At 54.3% G+C, this 21399-nt stretch overlaps 1 protein-coding gene across 1 annotated transcript; it reads right to left on the bottom strand.

Annotated features, from left to right (window-relative positions):
- Positions 1-3318: 3318 nt before the first annotated feature.
- Col9a2 (collagen type IX alpha 2 chain) lies at positions 3319-17254 on the bottom strand. The gene is made up of 32 exons (XM_063236173.1): positions 16957-17254; positions 15855-15929; positions 14725-14760; positions 14570-14632; positions 13933-13986; positions 13787-13822; positions 13670-13693; positions 13304-13357; positions 12961-13014; positions 12813-12860; positions 12559-12615; positions 12422-12475; positions 12056-12109; positions 11590-11643; positions 11437-11490; positions 11276-11329; positions 10118-10171; positions 9555-9608; positions 9352-9405; positions 8417-8461; positions 8043-8096; positions 7683-7736; positions 7395-7448; positions 7240-7311; positions 6896-6931; positions 6712-6756; positions 6594-6626; positions 6288-6434; positions 5691-5745; positions 5246-5434; positions 4586-4663; positions 3319-4076 (listed from the first exon to the last, which is right to left on the bottom strand). Exons 1-32 carry the CDS (start codon positions 17023-17025, stop codon positions 3877-3879), a joined length of 2064 nt encoding a protein of 687 aa, XP_063092243.1. The 5' UTR covers positions 17026-17254; the 3' UTR covers positions 3319-3876.
- Between the last annotated feature and the right edge of the window lie 4145 nt (positions 17255-21399).

A 21399-nucleotide genomic window follows, 5' to 3' on the forward strand; every position in this document is an offset into this window, starting at 1 on the left:
TAGGCAAACACTCTACTATTGGCCTGTATCGCCAGCCCAGCCAAAAACTGGGTTTAAAACCACAACTGGGTTGGGGATTTAGCTCGGTGGTACAGTATTTATCCAGCATGCACAAGGCTCTGGATTTGATCACAGTACTACAAATACACCCACAATGATGTGAGCAAGTGACTTGAAAGCATGTGTGGGTCAGGCTAAGTAGTTTGTTTGGAAAGCAAAAATAATCCATTGTGAAGTATTCAAACAACATGGCCAGGTAAATCTTGGGCTGTTATCCAGGAAGCTTTCCAGAGAGGAAAATTTCCTAAATGATTTGACTAGACATGAGCCAGGAGTCCTGTGTTCTAAAACTTGTGCAATCGGACTGCCTCCACCTGGTGAGCACACAGCTGCCCTGCCTTGGGATCAGAGCTCTCCCCCAACTCACTAGATGGTAGTAACAGGTAAGGCATGGCAGGCCTTTGACCAGGATGCAAAAATGCTAGTGTTTGTCTTGAGGCTTTCAAGAGAGATCACATTCACATAATTTTTATTATCGTATATTATGACACTTGCTGTACATTATTATTAGTAATTGTGAAGCTCTTACTGTGCCTAATCTATCAGGGAGACTATCTTAGGTATATATGTATAGGAGAAAAACAGTGGTAATGGCTTAACAGAAAATTCAAAATGTGGAAACTAGCTAGCAACTACACCATATTGAGATAGGATGTGTCATCTGGCCCATTCCATAGCTGGACCACCAAACCCACTCAGCCTTGACTGACTGCATCCAGCTGCTGTCTGTAGATAGTCTGGTCCAGGTCAACTTAACCCAGTCCAGCTGCAGTGCTTTTATTTTCCTGTTTCACTAACCTGTTCCAAGGACTGTCTAGCCTAGTCAAGGACATACACGATTTTACCTACCTCGTTCCAACTCCCTTGCAAGATTCTCCCGCCTTAGGATAAACAATCCTTCCAACTGCATCTGCCAAATTTGCCTAACAACATATGATGCAGTCGATAACTGATTTCCTATTGGCTTTTGTACTTCCTGCTTGCAAACTATATAATCAAAACCCAAAGCTGATTCGGGGCTGGTGATTTGAAACTGGTCTTACTGCCAGTCTGCTGGCAAAATAAACAGTTTACCTTCCAACTCCTTGTTGCAAGATGCCGTCCTTTGAATTGGGTACCAGATTTCTGTAACAACAGGACTCACCTGAACAAGTACCAGGCATTTCAGGAACAGGGAAGCACAAGAGGGAAGCTCAAAGTGGGAGCCAGCCTGGTGTTTGAAAAACCCAGAAAACCAGAGAGACTGGGATGCTGGGTGCTGGAAAGGAAGAGTGGGAGGTAAAGCTGGGAGAGCAGATTTTGCAGGCCGTCATCAAAATTCAAGCTTTCCTTGGGTGTGGCGGGAAGCCATGGAAGGTTTGGAGGCAACTCACAGGATCTGACTTGAGCTTAGCAGGTGCATCCTGGCTTCTGTGTTAGGAACAGGGGTCCACTTGGTAGTCCTCCCAGTGCTTTCGGCAAGATGTCATGGGGCCAGACTGCAGTGGTGGTCGGGTGCAGGCTGTGTCCTGGAGGAGTGGTGCTGGACTCTGCAAGGGACCGGGCTGTCTTGCTGCAAGGTCCTTTTTGTGAAGCTGCTTAAACCCTCCTCTTCCTTTGTGCAAATGGAAGGTGATTTTCTCCCTCAGTATTATTATTACTATTTTTCCCCTCAAGATTTGGTTGTGGAGGGCACAGTCCATATTCTTGGCAATGAAAACAACCCAGACACTCAGGCTATCTAGAACATACAGCCACACACAAACCCAGGACAGGTCCCTTCCTTCCTGAAGTTATAGTTGTTGGAGTCTTTTTCCTTTGAGCATCCTGACCATATTATATTTTTTGAGCACCTGCTTTGTGCTAGAAACTGGCCAATGTGCTGGAGAAGGAACAGGAAATGAGAGAACACAGTCCCGCCCTGGCCGAGCTCATATTCTAGTGTCTCGGATGGACAGTGAGACATGCTGAGGAAAAAGTCAGATCCTCTCCCATGAGGATCTGAAATGTCAGGGTAGAAAGGAAGCTGATTTTGAGGAAAAACGTGCAGCAAGGAGGCTGGCAGAAGTAGCACTGGGGACACATTGCAGACAGCGGGTACAGACAGTAAGTGTGACATGTCTGAAGAACAGCACAGGGCTGGCATTGCCGGAGTGGAACGGACCACAGTCTCAGCAGTGTGAGGTCAGAAGATTGGAGGCACATGGAGGACTTGTCACACGTGAAGTGATCTAAGTGACGTTCACTTACCAGAAGTCTTACAAAAGGTAGGAGCCACCTGTCCCTAGGAATTAGTCCCCGTTTAGCTCAACTGCCTGAATGGTAGGAAACGAGGTACAACTCTCCATGAGATTTGTGAATCAGCAGCTTCTCCGTGGAACCAATACCCTCCAGTGAGCCCAGTCTCAGTCCCAGCAAGGGACAGGGCAGTGTCCCCAGGGCCAGTATGTGGGGCAACTTCAAGGAGCAGACTCTAAAGCCAAGATTTTGGATACTAGAACCAAGAATGTGACTCTGCCTAGGGAAGAGAGAACCCTCCATGCCATGGGCTAGGGCAGCTCTTGTCCTCTACTGGGCCCCAGATCCTCCACATCTCCCTGGCAGCCACACAGCTCTGGGCCTTCTCTGGGGCCTGAGACAACCCTAGTGGAAAAACATGTGCGTTGAGGGAGAAGTGAAGATGGCCAAGTTTATGGTGAGAAGCTGTGAGGCTTTGACTTTAGCAGATGCCTGGGCCCAGGCTAGAGTTGTGTACCTGCCTCCAGGGGGTTAGCAGAGGGTTTCATTTGATTTCAAAATGTCCTGGCTGGACTATAGAGCCATAGGCCAGAAGGGTACATATCAGATCTGAGCCAGACTCCCCTTGACTTTGATCATCCAGGCCTGGGTCTGTTTTTCTCACAGACCTGGGGGCCCGTGGAAGGCCACAGCTGAGCTGCTCCAGAGCCAGTATACAGTGGATACTGAACCTCACTGCCCAGGTGCTAGGCCCTGGTGTGACAAAGGATGGACTGTTGTTGGCTATGGCATAATTGAGTCCCTGCCATAGCAGTACTGGGAATGGTTTGGCAGCGGGTTGCTGTCCTGCCTACGCCCCAAGCTCTCCACATGGACGGTCCTCAGCAGGCCACACTGCTGTCCTAATGCTCACTGTTGAGGATGTGCTCAGATGAAGGGGTACCACCCCCTCCCTCCCAGCACCCTGACCGCTCTGTCCAGGCAATGAAGTCCAGCACCTTCCCACCCTAAATAGAAAAACACTGAGCCCAGCAACTCACATTGTGATTTATACCCAAGTTGAGGGCTTTTATTTACAAAGAGAGACCAGAATGGCGTTGAGGAAAGGGGGCTGGGAGAGAAAAACGCTGGAAAGAGGAGGGGGATGGGTGTTTAAATACTCCGATGGGAGGCAGGAAGGAAGGGGTGGGACTGGCTTAAAGAAGGCCACCTCAGTGTGGCCACCCATCAGCCGTCACCCAATAAGTCCAGAGAATGAGATTGGGAACCAGCGGGGACATCAGTCTACCTGCCCCAACAATGAGACGGCCAGTAGAAGATGCTGCAGATTAAGGAAACATCTGGTAACATCTGGTGGTGCTCCTGGAAGGAAAGTGACCCTGTTCCCTCAGAACTTTGACTTTCCAGCAAGACTTGTTCTGTTGACCTCAACTTTTCACTCTAATGCCCTCCCTTTCCTTCCCTTGCATTGTAGAACGCCTCGTCCTCAGGACCTCTGGGTCCTGTACCAAAGGTCCTGGGAAGCTGGCTCCCCGAGCTGGGAGCATGTCCACCTGGAGAGGACCCAGGATACTGGCAGGCTCTGTCCTGGCCTGCTGCTCAGGGTCCCTTAATGGATCCAGGCTCTGTGAGGCGGGCAGAGGTATAGGCTGACGCTCCAAGACAAGCTGCAGGCTCACAGAAGCCAGGCAGTCCCATGGGGCCTGGCAGGCCAGGTCGGCCTGCTTCTCCCGGAGCCCCTGGGGATCCTCGGTCTCCATCCTTGCCGTTGATTGCCTGGCCAGGCCTGCCAGGGAGTCCTGTGAAAGGGACAAAGTCAAGACATCAGAACCTCCTTCTATCTTTTTTTTTTTGTCTTTTTCCTTTTTATCGGTACCAGGGATCGAACTCACGACTGTCTGCTTGCAAGGCAGGCACTTATGCTGCTGAGCTAAATCCCCAGCCCCTACCTCCTTCTACCTTGCCCTAGAATTATTAAGCTGGAATATTCTTCAGGTGGGAAAAACAAGACCAAGGACAGCACAGGAAGGAGCTCTGCCCCAAAAAGAGATCCTGTGGTTTCTGTTGCTCAGGACTCCCCATCAGTGAATGCTCTTCCTTGCCCTCTGTGAGGTAACTGTGATAGATCCCAGGAAGTCCTTAGAGTCCCAGCTTCTGTGAGCCTGCACATCTTACACCCATCCTCTTTTATCTGGGTGTGGAACCAGATCAGGCTGACAGTGAGATCCGGAAGAGTACCAGGTGTCCCTGGCTCATGCATCCCCAGGGTCACAGACAGGATGGTAGCTGGGCAGGGCCAAGGTCTTACCTGGGATCCCGGGGGGACCAGGCATCCCAGGGTGCCCACGTCCTACGTCACCTCGATCACCTTTCTCTCCACGCTTCCCTATAGACAAAAAAGTCAGTCTCAATTCTTCAAGATTAAAAACTTGATTTTCCCATTTTGTTTGTTATTTAATTTCTGATGCACACAACTATCATTCCAGTACTGTGCCAGTTTAAGAGAAAGTTGGAAATGACCTAGGAAGGCTGGCTACATAGAAGGAGGTAAAGCAAAGAATGGAAAATTACATATCTGATCAATTTTACTGCAGGAATGTGTCCAATAATAATGCTTAGCACTTACTATGTAATAAGCAGTGAACTAAGAATTCTATGTAAATCACCTCTCAGTGTAATTCCCACAAAACACTACGAGGTTGGTACTATTAATGTCTCTACAGGTGACATATCTAAGGCCAGAGACATGGGAAGATGTTTATGAGGTACCATAAAACAAACTAAAACATCCAAAGGTATAAAACAGTACATTCATCTTCATTAATCTGCTAAGGGGAAGAGCCCAGGAGCTTCCTGTGAGGTGTCTCATCCTGGGATGGGGCATGGTGAGACGCAGTGAGACCACGGAGGCTGAACACGCAGCCACCCGGGGCCGCTGGCCAAGTCCCCTCCGCAGAGCAGTACTCACCCTTGGGTCCTGTGTTGCCAATCTGACCCACGGCTCCTATGACACCAGGAATGCCTCGGGGGCCAGGGTGTCCATGGGGTCCCTGCTTGCCTGGGTATCCTGGTGGCCCAGGGGGTCCTGGAGGACCCATCATCCCTGCTGCACCTAGGGCTTCCCGCTTGGCACTCACAGCCACCTCTGCCAGTTGCTCTAGAGGGAGGAGGGGGACAGAGTCTGTGAGACAGGTGTCAACTCTGCAATGCTATGGACGGCAGAGTATCCTGACAGCTTCTGGCTTCCAGGTTTGCAGTCAGGAAAGGCCTGGGTTTGCATTCTCCCTCCCCCAGGCCTTGAATGCCAAAGTTAAAGGTCCAGAGTGACTTATTTAATCCCAGAGCCCAACGGCCCCTTGGAGGCAGAGCGGGAAGGATCAGGGACTCCAGACCCTCAGGGAACCCTGCTTTACCTTGCATCATCTTCAGCACCACGTCTACAATGTGCTGGTCACTGGGATCTCGGCCCTGAAAGCAGAGGAAGTCTTTCAGGAAGAAGCCCTTGCCGCCGGGGCTAACCATCTTTGCACTCTTTGACCCCCATGCTCCCATCCTCTTCCAGGACCTGCATGTGGTACACCCATCCTCTCTAATCTGTAGTTTTATTTGTTTGTGATTTTTTTTTTTTTTTTTTTTTTTTTTTTTTTTTTTTTTTTGTACTAGGGATCGAACTCACAACCTTGTGCTTGCCAGGCAGGCACTTAGGCCTTTTTTTTTTTTTAATAGTTTTGTTTGTTTGTGATTCCCGCCCCCTCCACCCCCCCACCCCCCCCCCCCCCCGTACCGGGGATCGTACTCAGGACCGCCTGCTTGCAGGGCAGGTGCTTATGCCGCTGAGCTAAATCCCCAGCCCCTGTGATTTTTTTTAAAAAAAACCCTCTTATCTGGGTGTGGAACCAAGCCCAGGAAGGCAGCGGGCCTCTGAGAACTCTCAGCGTTTGGAGGACAAACTGTACCCCAACATCTCCTACCAACTAGAATCGCCCTGCCCAGAGGGGTGGGCAACTCACCGCCACGCCCTGTCTCCCGGGCTGTCCTGGCACGCCTCGTTCTCCCGCCAATCCTCGAGGGCCGGGCAGCCCCGGGTAGCCCTGCACCCCTGGAGCCCCCGCATCCCCGCTGGGGCCACGGTAGCCGGGTTCTCCGCGGACTCCTTGCTGCCAGGGGGCGCGTAGGTAAAGGGCAAAGATAAGAAGGCGAGAGCCCGGAAGGCGGCAAGAGGCTGGGTCCCGGGGGGGCGTTGCCAGGAGGGCGGGTCCGGCAGGTCGGAAGTGGGGACCCGGACCGAGGGCGTGGCGTGGCGTGGGCGGGCTTACCTGTCCCTTGGGCCCGGGCTCGCCAGACTCGCCCTGCAGACAGCGGGAGCTGTAGTCAGGGAGCGGCAGGGACCCCAGCGCGCAGCCCCCGCGCCCTCATCCCCTGCGCCTCCCTCACCTTCTCGCCTTTCTCTCCGGGAAGGCCGGCCACCCCTGGGTCGCCCTGCGGAGAGACAACCGTGGGTCCGGCGCGCGCTAGCAGCGGGACGTGGGGCAGAATGGGCGGCGCAACCCAAGGTGGGCGCACCCCACGCCCCACGCGCCGGGCGCCTGGAGGCCGCGCAGCGAGCGCTGAGACTCACCACTCCGCCGCGGGGCCCGATCTTCCCGGGAAAGCCCTGGGGAAAGGTAGATGAGGAGCTTGAGGAGCGCTCCAGGGGCCCCCCAACGCGGATCCTAACCTCACCCCTCTCACCGGCCCCCTGCCTCGCCCTCCAGACCAGATCCCTGGGAACCTCAGTTCCCCGCCCCCCTCCGCCCTGTACTGCAGGTGGAACTCGGAGCTTCGTGCACGCTAAGCTGGCACTACAATCCCGATCCGCACCGCAGACTCAACTAGCTGCACCCCACCGACCCCTCCCCCCACCCTCACTCCAGGCTTGGGCAGGTTTCCCAGGCATTTTTGTTTTCTAGCCCCATTTGGCACCTGGTCTCCCTTGATGCCTGGTAAGCCTTGGGGCCCTGGAATTCCAGGGGGGCCCTGTTCCCCCTTGGGACCCTGAGAAGAGAAGCCGGAGAAGTGAATCAAACGAGGATCCCGGATGTGCTCCCCACTCCCCACCCCTGCTGCCCTGCACTCACCGGCCGTCCTTGAGGGCCTGGCTGCCCTACAGGGCCCCTTTCACCTTGGTCACCCTGAAATTGAAAGAGAAGGTCACACTGAGGCTGTCACCCCGAGGCATCTTCTCTGGGCTGTGCCCTAGACCTTGGCAAATTCCTCGAGTTTTGTTGTCACTAGCAGGGGTCCTTTGGTCCATTTCACAGACCAGCAAATTGAGGCCTTGCCAGTGGACCCACCCACTCCATGCTGCCAACAGTGCCATCTGCTGCAAGAGCCCTCAGGGAGAGAACACTGCTACAGGCACTTACCTTCTGCCCCAGGATGCCCCGGGGACCAATTTCTCCTCGAGGCCCTGGCTCTCCCTGGAGGGAAGAAATTGAGGGTAAGCCTGGTGGGACCCTCCCTTCCACACCTGGCTCACACCTCCCACTCTTTTTTTTTTTTTAAACACCTCCCACTCTTGGGTCTCGGTGGATTGGCCTCCTTTAGGGGATACATCCTAGAAAAGACAGTGAGTGCTTCTTTCCTGGGTCAGTAGGTCAGGCAGAGAAAACCCAGAGGACCCCTAGTTGGGGCTCCACCCATGGCCCCCTGCTCTATGGTCAGAGCAAGTGCCTCAGAACTGGGAGGGCCAAAGCCCCCTTATGAAAGTGGAGGAGGCCACTTACCTCCTTCCCAGGGGGACCAGAGAATCCAGGGAGGCCCTGCTGGCCTGGTTCACCCTGCAGGAAAACAGAGCTCAGGTCAGACAGCTAAGCCCCAGGAGCCCTGAGCGGTCCGCAGTGGAAGGAGTGCGGAAGGGCAAGGGTGTTCCGGGTCAAGTTCTGTGGGCTCCACTGGTTGTCCTGTGTTTGTGTTGCCTTTGGATTCAAAGCCAGGCATCCTGTCTCCACTAGACAGACTGAGGGCTGTGGGAAGGGGTGGGGTGGCAGGAGGGAGGTGGCCTGTGTTCAGGTTGTCTCAAGTCCGGGCCTAGGCCTGGGCTATGCCTCCCGGTGGCTCCCCCGCTCAGATGGAACCCTTCGGCTTGGCATCATCTCACCTTGTCTCCCGGGCCTCCTTTTGTTCCAGGCTGGCCTGGCACACCCTGCAGAAAGAAGCTGACATCCGTTTCTGCCCTGAGGTGGGCCAACCCCAGGCACCTGCGGCCTTGCCTCCCATCCCCAGCCTAGCTTTCCTCAACCTTATAGGAGCCTAATGACCGGAGACCCCGGCATGGTTTCCTGAACCTGACTGACTCTCCACCCTGCCCGGAGCTGGGGTGTGGGAGGACTGGGGTACAGGATACAGGGGAACACTGCCTGTGAGGACCTGCGTCTGTGGGCAGAAGGTGACCTCTTGGCACCCTATGAGTGCATGCAGGAACTCAAGTCTGCACATTCACAGCCCAGCAAGCCAGGCTCCTCCCAGGCCTGGGCTCCAGAAGGCAGGGGCTGGAGATAGGTCTGGGTGCTGAGAAGCCACGGAGGAGAGGGAAGGGTTCTCCAAACTAGGGTCCAGTAAAAGCCTAACGAGACAGAAAAGCCACACGTGTAGAGAAGAGGCGAGGACAGAGTGACAGGGGCCAATGAAGTAAGAAAGTAGGCTGGGATCAGATTATGGTGGTGGATGAATGTGAGATGAGCTGTGAATTAAGGGTTGTGTCTGTCCTGTGTGTCACTGTTTGCCTGAAGTTCCCGTAAAGATTCACCAGCTGACTAGAATGGATGACTTTCCTGGAGGCCATGGGAGCCATGGAAAGTTCTTCGCAGGGAAGTGATGAGACCTGAGGTAGCTACTAAGATAGGCGGGAATAGCAAAGAGAAAGCTGGAGCAGTTGTCCAAATAATGAAGGCTAAATTCGGACACGGGGCCCAAGAGCCAAGGTGTGGACTTTGGTCTCATGAGCCACTCATGTCGTTGTGGGGAGGTGGATAACATGCCTGGCCTCTGAGCCCACAGAGCAGCAGTGACTGTGGGGCTCCCCCTGATACTCACCGCTAGGCCCTGGTGGCCTGGGTTCCCTGGACGCCCTGCCTGTCCTGCGCTGCCCTGGAAACACAGAGAACCAGAAGCACAAATTAGAACCCAGCCTCCACTCCAGTGCAAGAAGGAGACCCCTAGAGTCACGTGATGGAACCCAAATCCCTGAGCAGGGAGGGCCGTCGCTCCCCAGTCCCCAGCACAGACCCAACTCTTACTTTCATGCCTGGAATGCCTGGGGTCCCGTCCTTGCCATCGATGCCTGGGGAGCCCTGCACAGGAGGAAAGCACAGGGAGCCTTACAATGGAGAGGTGGCTGGCGGCAAGGTGTCCACCCACACCCCCTGTGACAGCTGCAGTGCGCAGATACAGATCTGGTCATCTCAGGAGACTCCAGCAGCCACTCACTGCAGGAGGGCAGCTGAATGGGAAGGGGCTGAGGAAGGCAGACCTGGATGACAGCGTCCCAGGTGGCCATACCTGTCCCCTGATCTTTTTTTTTTTTTGTCTTTTTCATTTTTATTGGTACTGGGGATTGAACTCACGACCGCCTGCTTGCAAGGCAGGTGCTTATGCCGCTGAGCTAAATCCCCAGCCCCCACCTGATCTTTTCTATAGCATCACTCCTGTTTACAGGTGGGGAAACTAAGGTACAGAGAAGGCATTGATGAGATTGCAGAGCCAGCCCCCTGCAGCAGGGTTCAGTCTAGAACCCAGGCTCCTCTCCCACTGGTGCTGAGGATTTTCAGACCCGACCCTGGCCTCCGTCCCTGGCACTTACAGCTGCTCCCTTCGGGCCTGTCATCCCCTGGTGTCCTCGCACGCCTTGGCTACCCTGCAAAGCAGACAGAGAGGAGATATCTGAGCTGGTAGCCTCTGGGGGGCTCCCTGTTGCACAGGCCACACAGAGCAGGGGCTGGAGGAAAGTGGGAGGTGGGACAGGGGAGGAGCTCCTGGGGTTGGTGTCCTCTGAGGCCACAGCTCACTTGGACAAGGAACAGGACCATTAGAGAATGTGCGGGCTTTTCTTTAAGGGGAGGCAAGCTGTCTTGATCTGAAGAACTGTGAACAGTTTTGAAATAATTGCAAAAGACTGATTATTAGGTATTAGATATTATTTTGTTACTTGTGGGAGTGACGTGATTCTGGGAGGGACAAAGTCTTTTTTTTTATGCATGTGTTTAAAAAAAAATTTTTTTTTTTATCGGTATCAGGGATCGAACTCACAACCGCCTGCTTGCAAGGCAGGTGCTTATGCCACTGAGCTAAATCCCCAGCCCCAGTGTTCGAAAATATTTAGGGGTACAATGACATGGTGCGGAGGATTTGCTTGAAAACATCAGAGCAAGGCAGTAACGGTGGAGGAGAGGAGAAAAAGAGATAAGAAGGGTCTGTGGCAAGACATTGGCAACTGTGGAATCCGAGACACGGCCAGAGGGGTCCGTCACATCGGTCTCCCTACTTTTATGTATGTTTTCAAACTTGCATTACAGAATAAAAACACAGTTAACTATATTTTTTGCTCATTTTTTCTGTAAAAGCTAAAATTGCCCAGCATTGTCTGTTAACTAAAAATAAAGAATAGAGAACTGGGAGGCAGACCAAATCCGGGACGAGCAGAGGGATCCCTGTCTAGCGGGTTGCTGGTTTCACGGAGGATGGTGGGTCATGAGGTTGATTAAGGGAAGGGGATTGATTGGTCTCCTGGTTGATTGCTGGAATTTCATTATCTCGCCCCAGTGACCACAGACCTATATCTCAAAGTCTCAATTTGGGTCCCCTGGGCTGTGGGCAGTCATCCACAGACACAGATATGCAAACATGTAGAACACATGTGAATGTGTACACGCACTATCCTTGGGTGGCACTGAGTCCTGCGTGGTGCTCTCCCACTGCATCCCCCAGGCCCTGAGGAGACAGCTGGTGCCTGAGCACTTACCACGTCGCCCTTCTCCCCAGGTCGGCCTGGTGGCCCCCTTGGACCTTCCTCACCCTGGCAAGGACAGACAGGAATCCAGATTACCTGGGCTCAGGAGAACAGTACCTGCTTTGCAGCCAGAGGAGTTCCAGCCGGGAGCCAGGGGACAGGAGCAAGCTTACCGGTGACCCAGCAGCACCAATGGAGCCCACCATTCCTTTATACCCACGGGGACCCTGGTAGAGGAAAGTGTGATGGCTCAGTGTTGGCTGGTCCCCCTGACACCAGACGCCCAGTCACTGTGGCTCTTGCAGGACACCCTTGGATTCACTTACCATCTCTCCCTTGGGTCCTGCCATTCCTGGGTAGCCCCTGATGCCCTGGGGCCCCTGCCACGACAGGAAAATGACAGTAAGAGCAATTGCCAGGCCTACTGCCTCAAACCTTTTCTGACCCCAAGCCTTTTCACGATGCCCCTTTGACGTAGATAGCAGAGGCTCTAGCTCAGAGATGGGATAATGAGGCTCAAAAATGGGGTACTCACAAGAGTCACTTAAAGTGGCACAACCTGGACCTCAGCCGCCAGGCTTTGGCTGGCAGCTCTGGTTCCTGTCCCTTAATTCCTGACAGTGAACCCCCCACCCCACCCCACTCAGAGACATTCCCAGCTGGACACACATCTTTTTTTTTTGGCACCAGGAAACAGGCCTGTTTTATAAGCTAGAGGCCCAAGCAAGTGAATGGTCTCAGTAAGAACTTCCAGCATGAGACAGACCAGCCACAGGGGAAGGTGTTTCTTACCGGTGGTCCAGGGATGCCTTGCTCTCCAGAGGCACCCACATCTCCTTTGGGACCCTGAGGGCGGGGAAGAGGGATCACATAGGCAGGAGACAGAGAGATAACACACAGGCAAAGATACCAACCAACTCCCCCAGCCAGATCAGCCAGGAAAGATCCTTGTGACCATACAGTCCCATGCTACAGATGGGGACACTGAGGTCAAGCAAGGAGAAGGGACTTGCCCATAGACACATTAGCTTAGAGCATAGGTCTCTGCCTCCCAGCTCAAAGCTCTGTCTGAGGACAGGGAGGGGACTGGAGAAGGGATGAAGCAGGAGTCAGTCCCCTCCCACAGTCCATCCCATGGCCCCTGGCCTTCACACTCACCGGCTTCCCCTGGCGGCCAGGGTCACCCAGAACCCCGCGTTTGCCCGGATGCCCCTGCAGGGAAGGGGAGAGTTTGTTATGAGGGCCCCTCCTAACCGCCTGCCCACCGTCCCAGGACTCAGAACAGGAGCTCTTACCTTCACACCTTGCAGCCCAGGAGGGCCTTTGGCACCCGCTGGACAGTTGGTTGGACACTAGAAAGACAATCTCATGGCCCTGGGGTCACCTGCCTGGCCAGGCCAGCCAGGCAGCGCATCTCTGTCTTGTCACCCCTGGAACGCTCATCCCACCTTTCCTTTCCTGGCTCAGCAGCTCCATCCCTGTCCCTCCCCCACCTGCTGACCCTATCTCTGTGCTAGCCACTGCCCCTGCCCCAGAAGCCCCTTCTCACCAGGAAATCAGCACTCCCTTCCAGGCCTTGGATGGTTCCGGGGCGTCCCTGGAGGAGACAAACAAAGGTGGAGACTGACCTGACCCTTCCCTACCCTAAGCCCTTCCCCAGGAGCACATGGCCATGTGGGACATCTGAGGACACTTACGGGTTTCCCGGGGGGCCCTGGGGGTCCTGATGGTCCTTCCGGTCCTGGATCTCCCTGGAAGCAAAAAAGTTCCTTTGGTACCACCATCCAGCCCTGCCTTGGTTATCTCTGCCCCCTCCTCCAGTTCCCACCACAGCCCTATTCACCCTGCCCGAGAGCACTTCCTGGAGGCTAGCAGGAGATGAAAGGCCTACTTCAGCATGGGCTCAGCAGGACAGATTCCTGTACCCCGGCCAGGGAGCGCCCCTCTGGCCACAAGCAGGCCTGGAAGCTCCTGGAGAGCCCAGTCCAGATTGGAGGTAGAGGGCGGGAGGCAGCTTGAGAGGAGCAGTCTGGGGCTCACCTTGGGGCCTGGAGTTCCGATCTCACCAGGGAGGCCAACAGGTCCAGGTGGCCCCTGAGGAGCAGAGATGTGGATGTCCAAGATGCCTCAAGGGCCAGCCCACCCAGGACAGGAGCTTCTTTTTCACTCTTTTTAGCCAAGCTCAGAGACTGGGGTTTGGGGGGGGGGCGGGCAGCGAGTTCCAGGGTCAGCGCATAAGGCCCAAGAAGCCTGGAGCAAGGTCTCAGAAAGCCTGTCCATTCCTGGCACTGTCACAGGATGCTGGCCCCTCCCCCAAATGGCGGTGCCTCCTCCCAAGTCCTTCTGTGGTCCCCTCTTTTCCTTAGAGTGCTGGGATCCTGCCCTGCCCTGCTGCTGAGGACTTACCGGAGGTCCAGCAAAACCAGGGCCCTGGAACAGAAGGAAATGAAATTACGTTCATGGTTCCCTCCCCCTCTCCCCACCTGAAGAGGGTCCCTCAAAGGCCTCGAAGGCGGTACTTACTGGCAGACCAGGGGGACCTGGGAGCCCAGGCTGGCCCTGTAAGAACAACAGGAAAGGCTCAGAGACTGGGCGACCTGGTCTCTACAGCAGCCCCTCTGGAAGGCTGGCCTCAGCTCAACCCACGGAGTCCCCAGCAGGCCACTTGCCTTGACTCCGGGTGTTCCTATAGGACCAGGCTCCCCCTTGGCTCCAGTTAAACCCTGGGGAGAAAGAAAAGGTGTGATCTCAGGGGGCAAGATGCTCTCTGACCCAAGGACGGGGCAGGTCCAGATGCCCCTGTCTGGGCCCAGGCGTCTTTTCACCACACGCCATGAAAACCTAGGGACCTGGATGCTTCCTTTTCCCTTCCCCTACTTCCCAGTGTGGCCTCTGGGGTTGGCGGCTTTGGGGGCTTCTGGAAATTCTATGATATCAACCAAACGATCTTCTCCTGAGTTGTCCCCAAGGCCACAGAGGGCTTGGGGAAAAGAAAGGACAAGGACAGTCCCACCCAGGGTATTTAATCTGATCCCTACAAGCCAGAAATATGACACTCATTTCTGAGGGGGGTTGACAAACAGGACAACCTGGCACCTCACAGAGAGCAGAGCCCTCTGGCCCCCAGTTCCTGTGATTCAATGCTCCAGAAGTGGGTAAGAGGTTGCAGTAAGGTCACAAGCCTTATGAGACTAAGGGACACACAGCTGGAGAGTCTCCTCAGAACAGGTAAGGAAAGAAGCCATACCCAGGCTTCACAGGGAGTAGCTGGAGCCCGCCCTGTTCTGCCCACACTCAGGCACTCACATCAATCCCCGGCTTCCCATCCGGCCCATCCGGCCCTGGTTTGCCCGGCTCTCCCTTGGGCCCCTTGAAAACAGAAGTGGAGCAAATATGAGCCAAACAACAGCAAGGTCCAGAAAGGACCAGAAAGGTAAAGATCACAGGGAAAACACACTCACCGGAGGGCCAGCTTTCCCAGGAGGCCCCTTGTCACCCTGCAAGACACAAGTTGACACAAGACACAAGTTGGTGACACAGCCCTATATGGCTCATGCTTACCCAAACAGGCATTCAAGGGACAGGGATGGACAGGGGTGGGTGGTCCTGGGTTCCCTCGGCCTTGTATTTTTTAGGAAAAGTTTCCTTTCTTACATAAAAATAATTGTAAGGATCTCAGAACCAACCCTAGCCAGCTGGCAAGCGGGATATCTATGTGCAGGTGGGCTTTAAACGCGATAATGTTAGCAAAGTGACTGTTATGAGGCCTGCAAAATGAGGCTGTGGGCTCTGAGCTAGCTGGAAGAGGTTGCCGCTTGGCTCGAGGTGGGGAGAAGGGTGGGGCTTTTGGAAAAATTTGCAGCAGCTCTTCTCTAGACTGAAGATAGGAATAGCAAGGACCACAGGACCACGGGGCCAACAAGGGGACATGATACAAAATGTGCCTGAAGTGACAAAGGACACTTGGTGGAAGACAAGCAGGGCCAGTGGTGTCAAATTCAGCCCTGAGAGACCTCCAGCCGTTTCAGAGCCTGCAGTGGCCAGGATCTGGCTGGGGTCCAGCGTCCTGTGTCTGGGAGGAGGCACCAGGCTGAATAGAAGTCTGTGCAGACAGTAAACATGGGGCTGACCTCCTGTGGGAGCCTCCCGAATGAGGTTAACCCTTACCGTGGCAGCAGGGGCCAAGCCCGGCAGATTCTAACTTGGGAGGAAAAAGCCAAGCGAACAGACAGGAGCTGGTCAGCGGTTTGGCCAAGCCCCCCCCCCCCCCCCCCGCTAACCTGAAGAAGTTAGGGCGTCGCCTACCCTAGAAAGCTTGGAACGAAGGGAAGGGGGATAAGGACTGTCTGTGAGCAGTGGCTGCTAGACCGAACAGCAATCCCTTGTTCGGGAGCGACTGTAAGGGGATCTACATTTCAGGGCTGGTTTGAGGTTTTTGCAGAACAAACAGGCTCTTTGTGGTGCTGGATAGCGCCGCCTACTGGACATATAGGGCACTGCACCTCCAGACGCCCAACCCCTGCGCTCACAAAGTTTCCCTTTGTCTGCGGCTTCCCTCCCTCCCCATCCAGTCGCAAGTTTAGAGACTCACGTCGATGCCATCCGATCCAGGCATTCCCGGCGGCCCTGGTGGGCCAGGGGGGCCCGGTTCTCCTGGCGGGCCTTTCTGAAAACATACACAGGGGAAAAACTCTCGGTGTGGGCGTGCCAGGGGTTGCAGGTAGCCCAGGGAGCTGGGTTCTGGAGGCAGCGCTTCCCGCGGGAAACGGGGCTCCGCGGGGAGCTGCGAACTCCCGCGCACTGAGAACCCAGGTGCAGCGGATACTGTGCACCGCAGCGTCTGTTATTAAATATTCACTCCGAGAGGCCCATGCCACTGCGAGCCGCACGTTGAGGGTGAAGACGCGGGCACAGAAAGATCGGCCGCTTCCTTTGGTGCGGTTGTTGGGGGGGGGGGTTGTAGTTGGAGATGGCGACAGCTGCGGAAATCAAGGTCAGCGCGAGGTGGCGCCCAGCCCACTTTGATCCTCAAGGAATGTTGCTCGAATTATCATTTTTAAACGAGCAATAATAGGTATCGGAGAAGAGCAGGCATCTCCTTCTTCGGGCGGGGGTAAAACCCGATGGGAAAGTAGAGGAGGCGCGGGGAGCAGCAGTACCCCTCTCGGTACCCCCAAGCACCCGATTCCCAGCGCCGCCGCCTCGTCCCCCCAGGGGCTGCACTGTTAGGGACCTGATCCGACCCAAGCAGGAATCTCGTGGGGGCCAAGTGTGCGCCACCCCAGGCTGGGAAGCGCGAGGCTGGCGCCCCGCGGGGAGCTGCACCCTGCACCCCGCGCCGCCCTGTCATCCCAGCCAGCGCAGAGGCCGCCGCGGTGGACAGCGGGGGGCGGCGGGGCAGGGGCTCTGCAACCGCGTGAATGGCACCATTGTTTCCCCGCCACCTGGGCTCTCCGGCTGCCAGGACCGGGCGCCAGCTCCGGCCCCGCGCTGCCTGACCGGGCAAAGCCGAGCATCGCTGCTCCACGTCCCGGCCTCCCCAGCTCACCCACCTCCGGTCCCCTGTGCGGCGCCGCGCACGGTGCGGGCGACACCGAGGGTCCTGCGCCCGGGACTGTCCTCGGAGGTCCCTCGGGCGAGCGGGCGGCAGCAGAGGGACCCGCACCGCGGCCCCCCAGTGGGGCAGGACTTACCATCTGCGCCAGCGCGAGCCCGAGCACCTGGAGGAGAACGAGGAGGCCTCGGGGGACGGTGGCGGCCATGGCGCGCGGCGGGGTCCACGCGCGCACCGACGGCGAGGCTGCTCTCGGGCGGGCGCGGCGGGCCGGGCCTCCAGAATATGCGGCGGGGCGGGGCGGGGCGCGGGCCGGCGGGGCTGTCACCTGAGAGCGCCCTCCCACCGGGAGGAAGCCGAGCCCTCCGCCCCGCTCGGCCCCGCGCCTCGGCCGCCAGCGCCCACCCTCGAGCGAGCCTCCAGCCTGCCAGAGGCCGGCGCGCACATCTCTGGGCGTCCGGGGTGCAGGACCGAGACTGGGGTCCCGCTTGTCTGGGAGGAGGCAGGGTCCAGCCTGAAGCCTCCCTCCAGCTTGACTTCACGGCCCAGTGCCTTCCCAACTTGGAAAGCCGACTTCAGAGCTGTATTCGGGAGAAAGCGCGCTTAGAGGATCTAACTGCTCTGCTTAACAGAGTGAGGAAGAATTTGAAGTTCAAAAGATGAGAAGGCCAAGAGGGTGAAGGATGGTGGACGTTAGCGGGAGTGATGGAGTAATATGTGTTAGGGACTTTTTAGAACTAAGATATTCAAATTCAGCATTGAAGTTGTTGATTGCTTTATTATGAATCAAACACAAGAAAGTCTCAGATAGGTTCTCTTTTTTGGTGGAAGTTATGAAAAGGGGATAAGCTTCAAATTTGGACAGCATACACTGGTATAGTTGTGGCTTAAAATGATAATTTCTTGATCAAAGATTCAGGAGTGGCCCTGGGGTTTGTTAAGCAGCTAGTCACATGGTAACTGGGCCTGCAGTCATCTGGAAGGTGTTTTCTTTCACACATCAGGAAACTGGATTTCTTGGATAGTTCCTTTTACGGACTTTCAATGAGATCTCTCCAGATGGGTGACTTGGAGGTCACTGAACTTAACTCACCAGCTCAGACAGAGAAGGAGCGCTCCAGGCAGAAAATCGCCTCTCCTGCTCTCCCAGCAGTCTTGGCAAGGTCGATGCCCAGACCCATCGAGTTACTTTTCTCATTGATGACACCCAAAGTCGAAGGAGGAGAGGGTTATTGAGCTCACAGTTTGTAGAGGTTCAGTTCATAGCTGGCTGACTCCAAGGCAGGGTGGCATCGCCGAGGAGAATCAGCTCACGGCAAGTGGACAAGAGCGGCCGACACAAGCAGTGAAACAGCAGCCTCTTCCTGTCCCTTGTATTCTATCTGAGCTACTCACACTTAGGGCAGGTAGTGCTTACACCTGGAGTGGGGCACGCTTAATCTTCACATCGAATCCTTAAGCCCAGCATCACATACCCTAGATCCAGCCATCTCCGAGAAACCACCTGTAACTGCATGAGGCTTTTGGGGGACCTCTAGACACAACCATAGCACCATCCTTAGGAGCCAGGCAGCATCTCCCTCACTGTGTTCTTTTGGTGGAGACAATTACAACTCCTGTCCAGGTTTTGGATGACAGATGTCAACATCACATTTCAAAAAGAACTTGGGGGCATGGTACATATACTTGGGATTATAACTGAATCAACTCACTGGTAGCTGAAGTCCAAAGGCAGAGCTGACCCAGATAGAACAAGACTGTGATGGTTAAGGTTGATTCTGTCCACTTGATCAACTTGAGGGGGATTGAAGGGGCACGCTTCTGGGTGTGTCCAGCTGGGTCATGGAAGATGTTAGGTACTGGACCTGGTCCCTTGCCCTGTCCTCTCTGGTACTATTCCCCTACTTTCCAGCTGCCATGAGCTAAACAGCTTTGTGCCACCATGTTCTTCCTCATGATTTTTCTACCATGGACTGAATCCCTTAAATAAACCTCTCCTCCAAGTTATGGATGTCAAGGATTACGTTTAGCAACAGGAAAGCTGATTAATACGAAGACACAACACAAACAAGATGGCTTTATAGCAGGAAAGCAAGGCTGGTCTAAAGCTAGAAAGTCAAACTGAGAATGGGGGATGTACCTGTAATTCCAGTAGGAGGAATACAAATTCAAACCTTCTCAGGGCAATTTAATGAGACCCTGTCTCAAAAAAAGCCGAGTATAGGGGCTGAGGATTTAGCTCAGTGGCATAAGCGCCTGCCTTGCAAGCAGGCAGTCGTGAGTTCGATCCCCGGTACCGATAAAAAAGGGGAAAAAAAAAAAAACCGACTATGGATATATTTCAGTGCAAAGGCCCTGGGTACTGGGTTCCAGTACAAAAACCAATCAATTGATCAATCAATCAGATAGTCCATTGGTGACTTAGGACTTAGAAAGGCCTTGTCTCAAAATCAAATATTACAGCAGTCCCTCACTATGGGCTGGTGGAGTTTATATTTGTAATCCCAGGGAAGAGTTATTGGAATTCCAATAAGTAATTCCAACCTACCACTTTCAGTGCAACCTAAGGCAAGAATAAAGAGATAAAACATACTTGAAATTGTGGGGAACCAAGGGGTTCCTAAGTCCATTGAGAACAATGGCTAACCACAACAAAGGCTGTGGCCTAGGGCTGAACTTGGGTTTTATTAATTTGTGAAGAGGGGAGTGGCTTGGAAGGAGTGACTGCAAGAATGACAAGTGAGTGCTGTGAGCTGGGCTAGGTAGGAGGTGGGATGACACCTCTGCAGTACACAGAGAGAGAGAGGAGTGTGCAGAAAGGGTGCTCTGCACAGCACAGCTTGAGCTCGAGGTATCTTGTGCTTTGGGGTCTGTGCTTCAGTTTGATATGTAATCTTCATGCCTTGAGATCTCACGTCCTCTTTCTCAAGGCTCAGTCGGAGATGACCTCACGGTGTCACTCGGCCTAGCTCGTAAACACCATTTGGAAGCTATAGGTAAGGCTACACCCGGCACCTTACCTAACCATTTACATTGGTTAAGGCCAACTAAGGGGATCAAGAAATATCCTAAATGGAAACAGGGCCAGGTTTAGCCAAAATGGAGACAAATGCTCCTCTTTCAAGGAGCGCTCTCCTGGTGGTCTTCCATGAAATACAAAAAATGGCTGGGGATGTGGCTTAGAACAACTCAGAAAGTCAGGGGTCAAGAAGCCAGGTCCTGCCCCACAAGGGAGTACTGACAACACCCTCAACAACCGTCTCCCTTCTCCAGAGGAGCAATGCACAGAGCCCAGAGACGGCCTCCTGCCAACGGGATGCAAAGATAGGGGAAGATCAGTGTCCCTTCAATTTCCTTCTCATCAGAATCAACTCAAGATTTCCTTTTTCTTTTCTTTTTTTTTTTTTTCGAGACAGGGTCTTCCTATGTAACCCAGGATGGCCTCAAAGTCATGGTAATCCTCCTGCCTCAGCCTCCCAAGTCCTTTTTCTTTTCTTTTTCTTTCCTTTTTTTTTTTTTTTTTTTTTTTGCTTAAAATAGAATTTTAAGTTGAAGCCACAGAGATATTTTCTATTTGGTCAGAGGCTGAAGTCAGCCTATTCCCAGTGCTCTTGAATTGCAGGTTTTCACCAACTTTTGAGGAGCAAATGACCTGTCCATGTTCCAACCCCTAACACATACTCATACACTAGATGCAAGGGCTGAGGCTTCCCCAAAGCCTTTCCCTACCCACCCCATCTCCCAGGAACAGGTTCTCGGGGCTTAAATATCATCCTGTGTATCCTGTATGCCGGTGTTTATGCTCTCTGCTGCCTCCCACCCCAACCTTTCCTCCCTTTCCCTTGGGGCACAGGTTCCCTAATCAGCAGCTCTCTGCTGTTGGCATTTCTCAGTAGGCCTCCACTCCAACCCTGGATCTGGGTATGATCCTGCCCTGCCCTGGCCCTCTCTCAAAGGGAGGCCCTTTATCCCTTTATTATCTCACACCCTATATCCCTAAAGAGCAGGAGGTGGGGTCGGCATCTAAATTTGTTTGCCATGCTTTTCCAGCCACCTGCTTGTAAAACCACTGCTCTCTGGCAAATGTCAACCAGCTCTGCCACCCCTCATCCTTGGTGGCAGCCTCCTCTTTCCCCAGGTGACCAAGCAATGGTTCGGGCACCTGGAGGTCAGCATCTCATCATCACTCAGGGCCTCTTCAATAACTTCTTGAATGACCAGTTCAACAGCTGGCTTCTCAGTGATAAAGTGGCCGAACCCCACGCAGGAACACACAGTGTGAGGTCGACATGAGGGGTTTTAATCCAAGGAAGCAGAAGTGGCACTTTACCCAGCAGACCAGGGCAAGGCACCCAGGGCACGGCTGAGCAGGCTTTTTATCGACAGTTAAAAGGCAGAGTAGGTATTGTTTCAGTCATGGGCTGAGGGCTGTGGGTGGCTCTTGTACTTTCTATGTAACGGGTCTTTCTCTGGAGGAGGTTGGCAGCAGGGTTCTCCATTACAGGGGGGTATTTCCTTGTTCTTGTGTTAGGCTCTTGTAATGTGGCAGTGGACCTTTTGTCCCTATGTTCGGGCTTTTACA

This window comes from Cavia porcellus, unplaced genomic scaffold (assembly GCF_034190915.1).
Source record: "Cavia porcellus strain 051 isolate PalLab524CR breed Dunkin Hartley unplaced genomic scaffold, mCavPor4.1 scaffold_25, whole genome shotgun sequence".
Taxonomy (NCBI): domain Eukaryota; kingdom Metazoa; phylum Chordata; class Mammalia; order Rodentia; family Caviidae; genus Cavia; species Cavia porcellus.